Source organism: Clupea harengus, chromosome 3, assembly GCF_900700415.2.
Source record: "Clupea harengus chromosome 3, Ch_v2.0.2, whole genome shotgun sequence".
Lineage (NCBI taxonomy): Eukaryota > Metazoa > Chordata > Actinopteri > Clupeiformes > Clupeidae > Clupea > Clupea harengus.
Window position 1 is genome coordinate 21301908 of NC_045154.1, and position 18178 is coordinate 21320085.

Below are 18178 nucleotides of genomic sequence, written 5' to 3' on the forward strand. Positions count from 1 at the left end.
TGGTGTTTATAGCTGAGGCGTTTGCATGGATATGTCTTCATCTCAGTTTTCATTTCATACTAATTCTGCTGCTAGTCGTGAGGCCACGATTAAACCCTGTTATTAGCATGTTTCATGTATGTGAAATGACCATTAGAGCATACTAAGCATACTGAGTCGAAAGATTTTAAAATAAAAATAATTGTAGATAGCGACTTTTAGAAACATCTCTTAATTAATTCTGAATGGGAGGCTACACGGTCATGTGAAGGAGAGATAAACATGCCTGTCGTTCTTTTTAGCCACTTTGTCATTTTGTGGAGTGGACATGAAACCCTGTAAAAATGAACCTCTTTTACAACAAGATGTCTCCAAATATAGTAGCGAAATACATGAGTTTTCAGTGCCAGCCATCAGCAGTAATGGGGACAGGAAATCATCCTTTAGTACCAGAGGACTGCCTCTGATAGCAGAGAAATGGAGGTAAGTCTTCACATCCTAATGTTTCCCTGTCTCTCTCTTCCCTCTCTCTCTCTCTCTCTCTTCCCTCTCTCCAGGCCTGAGACCCAGCAGAAAGTCCCGTCGGCACCTCCTCCCCCACCACCCCCACCTCCCCCTCCTGAGCCAGTGCCCCCTCCGGAGCCAGAGGAGGAGATCCTGGGCTCAGACGATGAGGAACAGGAGGACCCCGCCGACTACTGCAAAGGTCAGTTCCCTTGTCCCTTGTCCTTCTCTCTCTCGTAATCTGTCTGTCTCTTAACCTGCCATCTCTCTTTTATTGCCACCTCCCTCTTATATCTGTCTGTCTTGCTCTTCAACTCTGTCTCTTTCTCTGTCTCCTTAACTCACTGTTTCACCCAACCCCTTGGTTTTCTTGGCTTTGTCATCTCCTGACTGTTACCCTTGAGTTGTCACGCACTTGTGAAGCCTGTATCCTCATCTGCGGGAAAGAAGGGAAATCCAGTCAGAATGTCTTCACTCTTTTTTGTTTTATTCCTTCATCTCAATCCCTCTTTTTTTCTCTGTGGGTTACTGTCTCCCTCTATTGTAATGAAATTCAGCAGTGGTGTGGGTTTTATAGGTCTGGCGGCGTGGTTCAAGGTTGGAGCGCTGGTGCAGAGGGAGTAGGCTGTGTGCAAGAGCAGTCAGAGCAGGAGCCTTGTAGTCTGAAAGAAACAACATCAAATCACTGTCTTCTCCTCTCTCCTTCCTTCCCTCTCTCTCTCTCTCTCTCTGTCTCTTTCTCCCTCTCTCTTTCATACACCCCCCCATCTGTAATTCCCTCATCATCTTTTCATATCCCTCAGTCTGGCCCCTCTGGCTTTCTCTATCCTTCTGTGTGTTCCTTCTTCATTGTAAATACTATGTATCTCGTCCTCTTTCTCTCTCTCTCTTTTTCTCTCTATCTCTCTCTGTCTTTCTCTTCTCTCTCTCTGTCTTTCTCTTCTCTATCCCTCCCTCTGCCGTGTTTTAGCTCACACATGCTGTCCAAAATGAAGGTGTCACTGAGGGACTCATTAAGAAGCTCCTCCGGCCAGCTTACTCTGCTTTCTCTCTCTCCATCTCTCTCTCTCTCGCTCCCTCTCTCCATCTCTCAGTCTGTGGCTCTGTCAGTCATTGTGCTGCCCCCCTTTCCTCCTCCCTTTCCTTTCTCTCGTCTGTCCTCATTTTCACCTCTCGCTCCACACATGGGTGTGTCTTCTTTTCTGCGCCCAGGGGTCATTTCTGTATTTCAAACTGACTACTAGTTTTCTGCTAATGCTTTTCAATATGATTGTTTCTGCGTTTCTTTTTTTCCTCTTCCTTTAATCTGAGGTTAGTCTAATCTCTTTGTTCGCCTCAGTCTGCAAGAGCAATCTCATCGTCCTTTATGTTCTCTCCGCTCTCTCAGGAGGGTACCACCCGGTGAAGATCGGGGATCTGTTTAACGGAAGGTACCATGTGATCCGCAAGCTGGGCTGGGGACACTTCTCCACCGTCTGGCTGTGCTGGGACATCCAGTGAGTAACCATGGCAGCGCCGGCAGCACACAAGATCCACGGCAATACCGTGGCACACAACACCCGGCACCCGACACACACACTCCGGCACACACACACTCATTCCGGGCGCAGTATCGGTGTCCCGGGCTCACATTTCCTCCCTCCACACGTCCCCCTTCAGCCTTGGCTAAACGAGAATCTGCATGGAAATCCTCATGGAATTTTCCACCACTATAACAAATTGTGCTAGTAGTCATCGTGACAACAACATCACAGGACGACATACTTATGCAATGAAGCAGTTCTTTGGATGTGTGGAGGGCATTGCATTTGTTTTCAATTTGATTCTTCAGATGGAATCCTGACATGTTTGACAGAAAAGTGATTTGAGATGGTGTGTGTGTTGTTGCAGTGTGTGTGATGTCCTGAGGGTTTGTGGGCAGTGTGTGTGTGTGGTTGTGTGTACTGCCATTGTAGCTGGAGGCCTCTTATACTGTCCACCATGTGGTTGAGAGCGGCAGCCAAAAGTCCCATATGTCTCCTATCACACAGGGACTCGCCATGCCACTCCAGGGTGATTTCATGCCCTGCCTGTGTGTGTGTGTGTGTGTGCGCGCCTGTGTGTGTGTGTGTGTGTGCGCGCCTGTGTGTGTGTGTGTGTGTGTTTGTGTGTGTGTGTGTGTGTGTGTGTGTGTGTGTGTGTGTGTGTGTGTGTGTGTGTGTGTGTGTGTGTGTGTGTGTGCGTGCGTGTGTGTGTGTGTCTTCTCTCAGGGGGAAGCGCTTTGTGGCCATGAAGGTGGTGAAGAGTGCGCAGCACTACACAGAAACAGCCCTGGATGAGATAAAACTTCTGAGATGTGTGAGTGTCACCAACATTCCACAATGTGTCCACAGAAGTGCGTGACTGTCTTCAGCGCTATTTGTTCCCAAAGCATTTCTAGAATGCATTTCAAATGAATGTCTCTTCCTGCCTCGCCTTTGTTTGTCTTGACAGGTTCGAGATAGTGACCCCGCTGACCCTAACAAGGACATGGTAGTGCAGCTTATCGACGACTTCAAGATCTCGGGAATCAATGGAATTCGTATCCTTCTAAAGAGTGTCACACACATCAGTGCACAAGTATTTTGGATGTTAGGTGTTTGTTTGATGTTGCTTAGCGCTGCAGCTCTTATTGGATGTGTGTGTGTGTGTGTGTGTGTGTGTGTGTGTGTGTGTGTGTGTGCTTATGCACTGATTGTGTTCCTTAACTCAGATGTGTCAGATGTGTGTATGGTGTTTGAAGTGCTGGGACATCATCTACTGAAGTGGATTATTAAGTCGAACTACCAAGGCCTGCCGCTGCCCTGTGTCAAGAGTATTATCAAACAGGTAGCACACACACTTCAAAAATACCCATTTCTTTCGCTCTCTGAATCTCTCAGTTTATCTAAGTCCATCATACCAAAGTGGTTTGGGGTTGAGGGTGCTCAGATGAGCCATTTTAGTTCCCCAAAATGAAGAAAAACACCAAAAAAGGCTGGGATAACATAACATAAAATATTAGACATTTTTGGACAAATAACCAACTCCTTGTAAGTTAGCTAAATGTCCTTAAGATAGACAGCATGATGTAAAGCACCCACCCAAGGAAACCATTTTTCTAGTGTTTGTTTTTTCTGTCTCAATGTGCTTCTGATGGTGTTTTTCTGTCTCAATGTGCTTCCTCCAGGTTCTCGCAGGCCTGGACTACCTCCACAGCAAGTGTAAGATCATCCACACGGACATTAAGCCAGAGAACATCCTGCTCTGTGTGGACGATGCCTTCGTACGCCGGATGGCTGTGGAGGCCACGGAGTGGCAGAAGGCTGGCGCTCCCCCTCCCTCGGGCTCCGCAGGTGATGCATTCCTCCACCTCTGTCCTCCACCTCTCTCCTCCACCTCCTCACACCCATTCATCTTAGCACCCACATAGGTTGCGGCCATGTTGAAACCCCAGTATCTAAGCTCGGCCATGTTGAAACCCCAGTATCTAAGCTTGGCCATGTTGAAACCCCAGTATCTAAGCTTGGCCATGTTGATACCCCAGTATCTAAGCTCGGCCATGTTGATACCCCAGTATCTAAGCTTGGCCATGTTGAAACCCCAGTATCTAAGCTTGGCCATGTTGAAACCCCAGTATCTAAGCTTTGCCATGTTGAAACCCCAGTATCTAAGCTTGGCCATGTTGATACCCCAGTATCTAAGCTTGGCCATGTTGAAACCCCAATATCTAAGCTTGGCCATGTTGATACCCCAGTATCTAAGCTTGGCCATGTTGATACCCCAGTATCTAAGCTCGTCTGGTCGGGTGTTATCTTTGATAGATCATGATGACGCATCTCACACAGTCCCCCTTTTTCACTAGAACTATCAGCTTCCCCACTCTCTCTCTCTCTCGTGAAGTGCTCTCGCATCCAGAGTGAGTGCATTAGACTTCAAGGGCGTTTGATTTGAAGCACTCCAGCCATCGTGTCCAGTAGTCCCTCACAGTGCTTCATGGTCTCCAGCCCCACTGGCTCTGGGTCCCCCCCGTCATGAGCAGGACCTACAGGCAGCAGCTGGCAGCGTGGAGTCAGCAGCCCTCCATTATGTAGGAGATATGGGCCCAGGCATCAAAAATAGACATGGCCTATTAATATGGATCTAGGACAGAGGCGCAGGGCTGTCTCGCATTAGTTTCATTAAATCCTTCTTTCAACTTGACGAAGAAACTCCGGGAACTAAAGATCCGTATGGCGTGTGTTTAAGCGGATCTAAGTGCAGTGTTTCTCACGCTTGTTTCAGCCAGCGCTGGCCATTTAGGGGTTTATTAATAAAGCAAGAGCTGCTTTGAAGATGCTCCCCACAAATGCATATGTGCTCTCTGAGTCTTTTAGATATTTGACTTGGTGACTTTCTTTAACTCTCTTTTCTCTCCCCATCTCTCTCTCTTTTCTCTCCGTCTCTCTCACTCTTAGTCAGCACAGCACCTCAGCTCAGACAGGTAAGTGTAAGTAAGCCCTAACTTCTTTTACAGTATACTAGCTGTCTGAAGAGACCAGTTCTGTTTTTCCTATATTCACACATACAAACATCAACACTCTGACCAATTTATTTAACTGTGTTTACGGGCCTTTTAAAATCACTTGACATGGTGGCCTGAAGAACAGCAGAACTGTTAAAAGCAGCATGTGTTCAAGATCTTCTGAGAGATCTGGTTTAGTGAGAATCACATGTGCCTTAGCGCTGGGAAAGACCATGGACAGAATCAGATAAAATCAGAATCTGATTAAATCACAATTTTGAGTTAAGATTCAAGAACACAGTCATTCATCAGTATATTTCATTTCAAGTAATAAAAAAAATTGAAGATTGATTCAAGATATATCAGAACTATACAGTACATCACAACACCAAAAAAATTGGTGATAAAATTGTATCATGTTCAAAATGTAGAAGTCACAGACTTAGTCTTAGACTTCCCGGTTTTCATTCATGTGATTGTCTTTTATTTGGACTTGAAAGGGATCTGTTGTTTTTCATCGTCTGTATATGTTTATGTGTGTGTGTGTGTGTGTGTGTGTGTGTGTGTGTGTGTGTGTGTGCACCTTTGACTGTGTGTGTGTGTGTGATGCCACAGGTTGGCAAGATCTCCAAGAACAAGAAGAAGAAGCTAAAGAAGAAGCAGAAACGGCAGGCTGAGCTGCTGGAGCGCCGCATGCTGGAGATCGAGGCCCTGGAGCGCGAGGCCGAGAAGCAGAGGGAGAACGACGACGAGGACCCTGACGCCGATGCCGACGCAGACGCCGACACTGACACCAACACCGACGCCAACTCCAGCCCCAACCCCAACCCCCATCCCCCCAAGCACCCGCACCCGCGCGGCAATCCCAATCCAGCCCCCGGGCCTGCCATCGCACCGGCCGACACGGACGACGACGACGATGACGACGACGATGCCGACGAAGAGGATGAGGGCGAGGGAGAGAGGGAGAGGCCTGTGCGACTCACCAACCACACCTGTGAGTGCCACTGGGAGATGCCTGGTGTGTGTGTGTGTGTGTGTGTGTGTGGGTGTGAGTGTGTGTGTGTGAATGTGACAGACAGTGCTGTAGTTTCTCTCTCTATTTATTGTAAAGCAGGTATGTGTTTCATAAGGCAAAAGCTACCTTCTCAAGTACGGCTAGTGCTACGTGTGTGTGTGTGTGTGTGTGTTTGTGTGTGTGTGTGTGTGTGTGTGTGTGTGTGTGTGTGTGTGTGTGTGTGTGTGTGTGTTTGAGTGTGTTTGAGAGAGACTTTCGGAGCGTTTGCTTTCACATGAGTATGTTTCTGTTTATCTTGCTCATCCAAACCAGAAAATCCCTCACAGAATCCTCCTATCACCCATGGGAAGCCAAGCAATGCTACTGATCCTCACCAACAACAGGCACAAATACCCATTCAGCAAAGCATTACACGCACATGCTGTTTTTTCCCCCCATTAGAAAAAGCAGGGTTGCCATGGAAGCAACTGTTTTCCCTTGTCCTGTTTCCCCGTTCCTCCTTGGATCCATCACATTGGTCCTACTCTTTCAAAAACAGGTTCCTCTTCCCCCTTCTGTTTTGGTAATTATGTGCATCCCTGCACCATCTTCGTTAAAACTTCCTGACAGTGAGGAGAGGGGAGTTTTTCAGCAGCACAACTGGGTCAGCAGCAGCATCGCAGCACAGAGAAGCCTGCAGAAGAAGGCCATTACATATTCTTATTGTAGTCACTCATTATGGCAACACAGCGCTCATGACGAAGGAGAGGGAGGGAGAGAGGGAGAGAGAGGGAGGGAGGGAGAGAGAGAGTCAGGCTGCAGATCAATGAGACAAGATCTGCTCGCATTTGGGCTGGTCTCCAACATCATGGGTCTCCAACACACACACATACATATGTAAACACAAATATACATGGACAAACACACACACACATACATATGTAAACACAAATATACATGGGCAAACACACACACACATACATATGTAAACACAAATATACATGGGTAAACACACACACATACATACATATGTAAACACAAATATACATGGGCAAACACACACACACATACATATGTAAACACAAATATACATGGGCAAACACACACAGACATACAAATGTAAACACAAATATACATGGGCAAACACCGCACATACTGTACATACAGTACATATGTAAACACAAATATACATGGCCAAACACACACACACATATGTAAACACAAATATACATGGGCAAACACACACACACACACATATGTAAACACAAATATACATGGGCAAACACACACACACATACATATGTAAACACAAATATACATGGGCAAACACACACACACACACACACACACATATGTGATGGAATCTCTGTAAGCACGCTTAAGTTTGAAGAAGGGACCGGAGAGTTGAAGTCAGGTTTCTGTAGTTTATTTTCAGCGTGGAGACCCCCTCTCAGCTTGGTGCTCAGAGCAAGGCCTACCTGATAGCAGAATGTGTAGGCATTTATACATTTCAGTCAGGTAGAATACAATAGAAGAGGGGATGACCACACCCTTTAGGTGAGAGGAAGGGGAGACAGCGGGGTGAGGGGTTCACCTATGGGGGGAGGGGGTGATACTATGGCACAAAGGGTCTTAGCAGGAAGGAGCCTATCTGGGGGGGGGGAGGGTTCACAAGTCACTTGTTCAGGTCTCAGTGAAACAGAGAGTACACATCCAAAATGAGTTGCAGATACAACATAAGGAGTTAATGTCTTACAACAACAGAATAGCAATATTTCCAGTTCCATCAGTCCCCTATATGAGCATTTATATGCTCACACAATAACCACCATGCAACAGCCAATCAGAGCAGGAAACATCAATATATGTTAAAGATACAAATGATACAGAACAACAGTAGAATAGCTATTTTCCAGTTCCATCATATGTAAACACAAATATACATGGGCAAACACACACACACACAGGGAATAGGGTCAGAGCTATGCGTGAGTCTCTGAGTAGTACTGCACCCAATTGATTGGACATCTCTTCCATTCCCTGTGCTTCATTCATTCATTCATTCATTCATTCATTCATTCATTCATTCATTCATCCATTCATTCATTCATTCATTCATTCATTCATTCCCTTTCTCCATTTCTCTCTCTCTCTCCCTCTCTTTCTCACTGCTCATCTAAGCCCCAAACAAGCTGCAGTTACAGCCATGTCTGTAGCTTCTCTCTCACTCTGGCATTAACTGTTTTTTGTTTTTTTTACCTTGATTTTTGTGGGATGGGATTTATGCAACACATTTCACTGTCTCCACGGTTTCCCAACTCTCACTTTCTCTTCTGCCTACTCTCTCAGGTGCCGCTCTCCCAGAGCGCGTGGGGAAAGACACGGTAGAGATCCCCCCCAGCACGGAGGAGGGGGAGGTGGAGGAGCAGCCCAGAGGGAGAAAGAGTCGCAGCCCCAACAACCCCAAGTCAGAAGGGGAAACAGGGGAGCAGAAGAAACCGGAACAGGGCGAGGAGCGGAAGGAGGAGGAGGAGGAGAAGGAGGAGGAGGAGGAGGAGGAGGATGATGAGAAGGAGGAGGACGAGGACAAGGAAGAGGGAGAAGAGGGGGGACAGAGAGACGTAGAGGAGAAAGAGAACAAAAACAAAGAGGAGCAGAAGGAGGAGGGAGAGCATGAAAGAGAGCAGGAGAGAGAGAAGGAGGAGGACAATAAGGAGGAGGAGCAAAACCAAGAGCCCAAGCTGGAGAAAGAATCCCCAAAGAAAGAGGACTGCAAAGCTCTACTTCTACCGTGTGCTGAACAGGAGAAGGAGGTGGAGGAGGAGAAGGAGTCCAGCGGACAGGAGAAAGAGGGAGGTGGTGAGGAGGAAGATGATGATGAAGATGAGGAGGACGACGACGATGATGACGATGAAGAGGAGGAGGAGGAAGATGAGGACGATGAGGACGAAGAGGAAGAAGAGCACCACAGGAACAACACCACCACAGCTACCAGCACCACCACAGCCATCAGCACCAACATCCAGGACTCATCCAAGGCCAACGGCCACGTGGTGCTGGCCGTGAAGGAGCTGGCCGTGGGCCTGGGCGTGATGGCCCCTGTCACAACTCTGCTGTGTCCGCTGGTGGAGTCCGAGATCAGCACCACCGACCGCGACGCCTCCGAGGCCTCCTACGAGCTCTTCAACGGCGAGAACCTCGGCCTGACCAACGGGGGGCGCCACCGCACCACCTCCCCGCGCTTCCCCGAACTGCCCCTGGACCCCCATCCGGAGCTCTCGCAGGGGCAGCAGCAGCTGCAGCAGGCCCCCCTCACCCCCAGCGGCGACCGCAGCCGCACCGTCTCATCCTCCAGCACCGGAGACACACCCAAAGGTACCGCCACGTGACCTATCCCCCGAACGCACTTTTACACCATCATGGAGAAGTGGGTAACACCCAGGATGTGTGGCTTTAGTGCACCAGAACTCTTCACCAAAACAATGATTTTATATAAATGGATGTGTCCATACAATGTATGCCATTTATTTACAATCATCTTACACCGTTGTTGTTGCTTTACTGGATTGTATAGCCTGTGTAGGGCTTTTTCATCTGGAATCTGTGTTTTGCATGGTGGGTGCAGCAGGTGGTGATCTTGGAGGGATTAGTGGTGGAAAGGCTCATTTTACTTGTGGCAGCTTCAGAAGAGCTTAGGTTTCAGGTTGGACGAACCGACTTGAGCTTAGTTGGATATGCGACTCGAATGGGTTTGTGATGCAGAGACAAGGAAAGAGAATGTGGAGGGAATATACTGTAGTATATATTGATGGAATATGAGGGAAATTGTTTTGAAAGGAGAGTAATTATTTGTCAATTGACGAGACAGCAGCTAACTGCTCATGTTGCAGGCAGCTGCCACTCTAAATTAGCTTGAAAAGGCCTTGGCAGAATGCAGGCATGGCCCTAGAAGGATCATTGCACAGTTCAATTTAACCAAACAAACTGAATTTATTGAAGGCAAGATGTTCATGTATTGTAATGCAATTCATTGTGGGAAATGTAGTCCCAAAGCAGCGTTCATTATGGTGAAGTGGCGACTGAACCATTTGGCCCTCAGTAATGGTGTGTACCTTTGGCTTTGGCAGCTAAAGTTCGAGCAGCCGATCTGCTGGTGAATCCGCTGGACCCGCGCAACGCAGACATACTGAGAGTCAAGATTGCTGACCTGGGCAACGCCTGCTGGGTGGTAAGAGAGGGACAGGGGGGAAGTGGTTGTAGAGAGTGTGTGTGTGTGTGTGTGTGTAAGGGAGAGAGAAAGAGTGTGATAATGTATGTCAAATACATAAGAGTGCCTGAACTATACCGACACTATTATTTTTCTATTCTATTATAATTCTATTAATAAACATTGTAATTCTATTGTGAATGCCTACAGTGTACAAGTGGTACAGAGTGCATGTGTCAGTGCATGTGTCTGTGTGTGTGTGTGTGTGTGTGTGTGTGTGTGTGTGTGTGTGGGGGGGGGGGTTGTATTTACAAAGCAGACAGTGATGAATCATGTCCCCTATGCCCTGAAGCATTATGTAAGGGGGAATATGCATGGAGAATGACTATAAGCCAATCTCCTGTCTTGTCTCCCTCTCAAAGCACAAGCATTTCACAGAGGACATCCAGACACGGCAGTACCGCTCCATCGAGGTGTTGATCGGGGCTGGCTACAGCAATCCAGCAGACATCTGGAGCACCGCCTGCATGGTGAGAATACAAGCGCCCCATTGGCCCCATTGCTGTGCCAGTCACTCAGATCAGCCAATCATAGGTCATGCTGTCTTTTTCCTTTCTAGGTCGTTTTTCTAATTCTTATGTAAAGTAGTATTTATTGTTACACCATGTTTTTTATTGCTCTTAGCTTGACTGTTCTCTCCCTTGTACGTCGCTTTGGACAAAAGCTTCTGCCAAATGACTAAATGTAAATGTAAATGTAAATGTCTGTCCTCCATCCTCTCTGCTGCAGGCGTTCGAGCTGGCCACCGGAGACTACTTGTTTGAACCTCACTCAGGGGAGGACTACTCCCGGGATGAGGGTGAGTCTCTACTCTTACAAAACGTGAAAGCAGAGTAAACAAGCCCTTTTACACAGAAGCCCAATATAATTTAAAGATGCAAATATAAATAGCTACATGGGCAGATAGATGCTGATAAGTAGCAACCACGCGAAGGAACACACAAGCACATGACAGTTTCTTTTTCCTGATTGTTTGAACAATAACAGTGATTCCTGAAGCACTATCTCTGAAACCATTTATACTTGTAGATAATACATTTACTGCCAAGAGTGTGCCGAAACTGATTGCACATTCTCTTTTATAACACACTTTTTTGTTAAACTGTACACACAACTCACTGCTTTACACTCACTGCAATAACTCAGTTGTTTACAGTTTACTCAAGTGTAAACATGGGCCTCCTCATTGCTACACTATTTTGCCAATCGCCTTTCCACACTGACACGTGTTAAAACCCCCTTTAGATAAATAGGGCTTGAGCACTATGATCAGGCCACAGGAAAACATCAGGTTTGGATTACAATGGAGGCCAGTATTGGGAGGAGGGGTAGAACTAAAGGAGGACGAGGAGGAGAAAGAGGAGGATGAGGACGAGGAGGAGAAAGAGGAGGATGAGGAAGAAAGAGTAACTGATGAAATCAGAGTAACTGTGGTTGGCCATGTTGTCAGCCATAAGATAAGCATTAAAGAGGCTGGGCAACAGGTTCACCAAACCTGAGCCGCTCCACTGTTGCAGGTATCGCATGGATATTTTGAGATGAGAACTGTTAAATTGCCATAAGTGCTGTAATCCTGCTGGTAATATAGAGCAATATCCACTGTCTTATGGCCAGACCTACAAAGAGAGTGAGATTTAGCCAATTTTCTTTTTTTTTCTTCTACTGCACAATAAACTTTTCCCGCTTATTGATAGCGTTTTATATGCGGAATACACATGTACACATTTGGATACTGGTGTGTGTGATATGTGTGTTTACAGTAAACTTTATTGCAAGCTGTTAAGTATTGCACACAGACAAAGCAGAAGCTGCAGGCGTTGTTCATTTCTACTATCAGTGTGTAGTTGGTGCTTAGTGTGCTTATTCATATGATGGTTTATGTGGACTGGATTGGCATAAAAACTAGTTTTAGTTTGAAGTGTCTTGCAAGAATTGTTTGCTTTTGCAATAGATGTATAATGTTTTGCTGGTTTGGTGTAAGGTTTTGTGGTTAGTGTGTAAGTGAGCTATGCAGAAATGGCCTACAGTTTCAAAGATAGTGCTTAAGCAGTCAGAAAAAGCTGTAATAACCAGTATCTCACATACACACCCACACCCCCACCCACACACACACTTCCCTACATACACTAGTATTAAACACTACATTTGTGCCTATTTATTCACACATTTTGTTCACACAGTAGATCTTTACGCAACAGTGATGATCTTTTGATAAATGATTTGTTTGCATTTTCCAATGTGTACACTTTATACTTTAGCTATTAATAACTGAATGTGCATTTGTAAAGGACTTGTTTCAGGGTAGCCCCAGTAGTTTTTAGGGCAACATGTTCACCATCTATACTTCATTCTTTAAGCCAAGATGTTTCTAGCTCCCTCTTCCCTTCGTGATCCTCTCACCCATATTTTCCTCCTCTCCCATGTTCAACCCCAAACATTAAACCTGTTCTTGAGACTGATCAAACCTGCTCACCTTCCCCCCTGCTTTTCCTGCCGTCCCACTTTCACCACCTTAGCTCACTCTGCCACGCGTGAGAACCATCCGTCTCACCCCTCATCTCACTCCCCATCTCACTACCTGTCTCACCACCCCTGTTATAAGATTTTCTTTCCTTCACTCTCCCCTCATTCATCCAACGGCTCACTTCTTCTCAATTGCCAGCTTCTCTCATCCATACCCTTGCTCTCACGCTCACTTTCTCTCTCTCTCTCTCTCTCCCTTTCTCCCTTTTTCTCTCTCTCTCTCTCTCTCTCTCTCCCTTTCTCCAATTCACTCTTCATCTAACTCATAGCTTTCATCTTCCAATGCTTTTCATTGGTCATTGTCTCGCATTCCATAAAATGTCTCCCATTTAAGACTTTCACAGCTGGATTAAAGTACAAACATCTGCTTTCTTCTATTTACGACTAACTTCAACATTTCTGTACTGGTCACGGATATGCTGCATTGATACTCATGAATTTGATGCCCAGTGCTAAAAAAATAAAAAATGCATAGGGTGTGATTTACTGAAAATAGAGAGATCATTCTTTAATGAATTAATCTGTATTATTATTATTATTAATAATAATAATAATAATACAGTCTGTATCATCAGTGACATGAGATTGAGGCAGTGCAAAAAAACAGGACCAATGAGAAGCTGTGTTGTAGGTTTTACACACAGCTGACCTTTCTGAACGCTCTCAAAGATGTATTCAATCCAGCCCCAAGAGTGATGGACTTAAGAAGTTCCTCTCATCTCTCCACTCCTTACACTGTTTCTACCCCGCAGTGGGGCTTTACTAACACATTTTCTCTTTTTCTCCTCCCCCCAACCCTACCTACCTTGTTGATCCTTAATATCCTCCCTCTACCTTTGCCTCCTAATTTGATCCCCCCCCCCGCCCCTCCTCCCTCCTTCCTTCCCGGTTGGTCTCCCCTCCCTCCCTTTTCCCTCCCGGTTGGTCTCCCCTCCCTTTGGCTATTCTTGCTCTCCTCCCTCCTTGGTCATTTCCTTCTCTTCTGCTCCTGTCTCCTTCTGTCCTTCTTCTCCTCTGTAGACCATATAGCCCACATCATTGAGCTGCTGGGCGTTATTCCGCGACAATTTGCACTCTCTGGAAAATATTCCCGCGAGTTCTTCAACCGAAGAGGTAGCTAGCGCTGGGAAGAGACTGGTGGGGCCACAGACAGGCATGTCCAGCTGCACACCCCAACAGACAGATGGGCAGACTGCAGAACAGATAAGCTCCAAAGGAGCAGACAATCAGCAACATAAACATGGCCAGACTAGGAGTTAAGTCCAAGTTGGAAGCAGCACAAGGATGTTACTGGGAAGCATCCTTTCAAAACTAATTGAATCCAAGGCAATCATAGGTGATTCAGAATAGAATTTTCTAATGAGTATAAAAATACTGGCAGGTGTGTGGCAGGTCTATGGCCTATGTCAGGCCCAAAAGATTTGGCGCTGATTCAGTCTGTCTGTTCCAGTATGCAGTGGCCGTGTATTCTGTGGTCCCAACCAGCTCCTGTGCGTGTTTGTGTGCATGCTGTACTGATGTAGGTGTACCTGTTCTGCTGTTGTGTGTTTGTGTCTGTGCACGTGTGTGTGCGCACGCGTGTGTGTGTGTGTGTGTGGGTGCGTGTATGTGTGTGCATTGTGTGTATGTCTTGGGTGCCACGGGGGTCAGATCACATCGCTCTGATCATGGAGCTTCTGGGGAAGGTCCCACGTAAGGTGGTCGCCGCCGGGAAATACAGCCGCGAGTTCTTCTCCAAGAAAGGTAACAGCACCGTGGCTTTAATGAAGGCCACAGAAGGCAGAATCCACCCACACAAACCTTGCTCAAAACATGGGGGAATATTAGAGGGTAGAAGCTCACCCTCGTCCGTAAATGCTGATCTGTCAAGGAACCCATAGTGATTTTTTTTCTGTTTGTTTGTTTCTGGTTATGTTTGATTGTATCTTTGATTGCGTTTCTTTATTTTTCCATCTTTGTGTTCTGTTAAGACACTCCCTCACCAACTCTTGATATACAACAATCCTTTGTCTCTGGGTCTCCAATTCTGGGCATGTACTTTAAGTAATTAGCTCTTATCTAGTGTGTGAAAGAGAGTGGGAAAGAGAGTGAGCGAGCGCTTGTGAAGGATAGAGCGAGAGAGTGAGAGAGAGAGCGAGAGAGAGTGAGAGAGAGGGTGTGTACATGCAATTCCATCCTGCCTGTGGTTAGTCTCTGTATCTCTGTGACAGGATGTCACCCTTCATCAGGCTCAGGTAACCAAGGTAACCAGACTGAACAGGTCTTCTCTCTTCAATTCCACTGTGTTTTTGTCGCTTTGTATACCTCTCCCTCTCTCTCTACCATCCATGTTGTTTGTCAGAAACACAATGCTTTGATCAAAATACAAATGTTAAAACCTACGAAATGAAGTGAAGTCTATGTGCAACCCCCCCCCCCTTTAGAATCATTGAGTCTCAGTTTCCCAGTGCTGAGGAGACGCTCACAGACGGTGGGATGTGGTTCAGGAGACGCAAGCTCCTGCTCCTCCACGAGCCCTCTGAGGAGTAGAGGGAACAATGCATTCCCTTTGACTGTGTCAGTGTCTGCACTGTGAAGGCTTCATTAGGGGCGCTCCTTTGAACTGCACCGCCAGTAAATATGAGACCACCGCGCTGTCTTGCTCTAGCGAGCGATTCTCGAAGCTACTCATCCACCTCCACATCCCCACTGGGAAGGTGTCTGTCTGGTGAAGGTGTTTGTCTGCGGGGGTTGCCACATAGCACACACCCTGCTGCTGATCCAGAATCAGGCTCTCAGTTAATGAGAAACACAATTACTTAATGATTGCTGATGGGCAGATTGCGGAACAGCAGCAGAGGGTTCACAGATTTGAAAAGTTTCACCATTGTGTTTCCCAATCGCACATTGTCTCTCGCCTCTCCAAAAAAAACAGTGAATACTTGTGGAGAAATCATCTTTTGTCTTTCTGTCTCTTCCTTTCTCCTCCCCTCTCCCTTCCTCTCCCTCTCTCTCTCTCTCTCTCTGCCTGTCTCTCTGCTGCCCCCTGCAGGCGAGCTGAGACACATCACCAAACTGAAGCCGTGGTCGCTGTTCGACGTGCTGGTGGAGAAGTACGGCTGGTTGGCGGAGGACGCGGGCCACTTCACACACTTCCTGCTCCCCATGCTGGAGATGGTGCCGGAGAAGAGGGCCTCGGCCGGGGAGTGCCTCAACCACCCCTGGCTCAACTCGTAGCACCGCTGGCCGACGCTCACAGTGGCGGCCTCCAGGACTGCTGTCTCTACATACAGACTGGAGCGAGGAAAGCACGATCTTGAAAGAGAGAGAGAGAGAGAGAAAGAGAAAAATGAGAGAGTATGAGGAATAGAGGAATGGAAAAGGATTGAATGGAGGGAGAAGGTGGGCCAGGACACTTAACATGTGGGAGTTGGAGAGAAACAGACATCCGTGGTTTACTGGCACACCTTGCCACTTCTTAAACACACTCACACTCACACACACGCACACACACACACACACACACACACACACACACACACACACACACACACACACACACACACACATGCACCTCACACAGGCTTTAACACATTCCCAGTTCTTGAACACATTCCCATTGCATGTCGGAAATCAGGTTGCGTGTTACACACCGTCTCCTGTCCGAAGCATTTACTGTTCCATTAACATGCCATTCCAACATTCCTTTCATATTAACCTACCTACAGTACTGTACATCTCCAGTCTCATGTAGACCACACCAACTCTTACAAAGGAAATGGTGGACTGTCGTCGCTCTACAGATGTTTGTAGGAACCTCTTAGTATCTAGCTAACACTTGATATCGTAACTTTGCTATTGAAATTACAATTGGTAAAATGTAACGTTTGCCATAGATTCAGGTTACAGTGTTTGTAGATGCGGACGTTGTGGACGTCTGTCTTACTCTTGATGCCATCACATACGGAACTCCAAGGTTGCATGATATGTACGTGGAACTCATACCGTGAAAGATCCTCTTGATGTGTTCTGATAGGGATTTGGGTGTCCTCCACTAGGGGGCGGTAAAGCTGTGCCTTTGTGCTGAGCTCTCCTGAATGTCCTTGCCTGCCGTCTCCTCAAAGACCACCCCCCAGGCCGCTGACTGAAGCGATGTAGCTAACACTGAGCCTCAACGACCTGCCTTCTCTCACAGACTGCTCAGCGTGTACTAGCTCGCGCGTCCACTTCCGCTGCTCCGAAAGCGCCGGCGGAAGAGAAATGGACGAGTGTGCGTATCATGTTGGTGGCTGGTCTAATACATAACTGCCACACACATTCACTGAAGTCCACACGTCGACCCCAAAGGCCTGCCCGCACCGGTTCAGATCAGTTACTGGCCTACCTCCCCTTCCCGCTCTCTCTCTCTCTCTTTCTTTCTCTCTCTTTCCGGGGTGCTCTCCTCTCCCCCCACGCCGACTCGCTCTGAAGCTGAGCACCGGACCCCAAGTTGAGGGCCGAAGCCGTGCCGCTGAACTGTTTACATCCCTGAGCCCCATTCCCCCCCGAAACCTTTACCCCCCTCCCAACCCAACCCCCCCCCCCCCCCCCTCCCCACCAAACGAGCCCCTCTACCTGAAGCCCCCGAGACCTACGCCAAGCTGCATGCCACATTCCCGGCTCCTGCAGTGGACATGGATAGGGTCCTTATAAACCAAAGGGGGTCACCAGAGTACAAAAACCAACAACACACAGGAGTGAACTCCAATCCCAGCCTGCCCCCCCCCCCCCCCCCTCTCCAAAAAAAAAAAACTTAAACCCAAACAAAGAGAAAGCAAGACTGGTTTGGATTGCTTGGTCTGAAAAGACATTTCCTTTTCTTGTCGTGACGTTGCGAAAGCGTTGAGCGGCTGACTGACTGTGAGGACTGACGCGGTGCGTTCAGATGTGCATTTGAGCTTTTTGGTTCGTTTGGGTTTTTTCACCCCATCGTTTGATCGTATGTCAAAGTTTTTGTTTTCCTTCCATATTTGTTTGCTCTCTCTGGCCAGGGAGGTGGAAGCCACCCGCACGCTTTTTCGGTGTCCTCTTTAAGGGCACCCTGGCTACCACCCTGGCTACCACCCTGCTACACTCTCTCCTCCTTACATTCCCCTCAGTCCTGTCACCCCCGATACATCTCCTCCAGCACGTTCAGTTCTCAGATCCCACAGCCACCATTACCCAACAGCACCACCCCCACCCCACTCCCCTTCTTCTTTCCTCCCTGGAGTCCCTCCATTCCTGAACTCTGTCCAGAGGCAGTGGGGGAAGCTTTGCCTAGCGGAGGTTGCACTTGCGTTGGTAGCGTTTTTTTTGTTTTGTTTTTGTGTTTGTTTGTTTGCTTTTTTTCTTTTACGTTCAGGGATTACCATTGTACAGGACTCCAGAGATCCCGCTCGACCCTGGT

General features: G+C 47.3%; 1 protein-coding gene across 1 annotated transcript in view; it reads left to right on the forward strand.

The window, feature by feature from the left end:
* The window catches only part of srpk2 (SRSF protein kinase 2), a 54602-nt gene extending 37847 nt beyond the window's left edge, over positions 1 to 16755 (forward strand). Inside the window, exons 3-18 of the mRNA XM_042707429.1 lie at positions 537 to 685; positions 1871 to 1979; positions 2733 to 2820; positions 2956 to 3043; positions 3224 to 3330; positions 3671 to 3836; positions 4938 to 4963; positions 5600 to 5981; positions 8331 to 8560; positions 8627 to 9356; positions 10109 to 10209; positions 10611 to 10718; positions 10978 to 11047; positions 13792 to 13884; positions 14422 to 14514; positions 15803 to 16755. Coding sequence (XP_042563363.1) covers positions 537 to 685; positions 1871 to 1979; positions 2733 to 2820; positions 2956 to 3043; positions 3224 to 3330; positions 3671 to 3836; positions 4938 to 4963; positions 5600 to 5981; positions 8331 to 8560; positions 8627 to 9356; positions 10109 to 10209; positions 10611 to 10718; positions 10978 to 11047; positions 13792 to 13884; positions 14422 to 14514; positions 15803 to 15987 — 2725 coding nt within the window. The 3' untranslated portion in view covers positions 15988 to 16755. The remainder of the gene's footprint in view (positions 1 to 536; positions 686 to 1870; positions 1980 to 2732; positions 2821 to 2955; positions 3044 to 3223; positions 3331 to 3670; positions 3837 to 4937; positions 4964 to 5599; positions 5982 to 8330; positions 8561 to 8626; positions 9357 to 10108; positions 10210 to 10610; positions 10719 to 10977; positions 11048 to 13791; positions 13885 to 14421; positions 14515 to 15802) is intronic.
* Positions 16756 to 18178: the final 1423 nt, after the last annotated feature.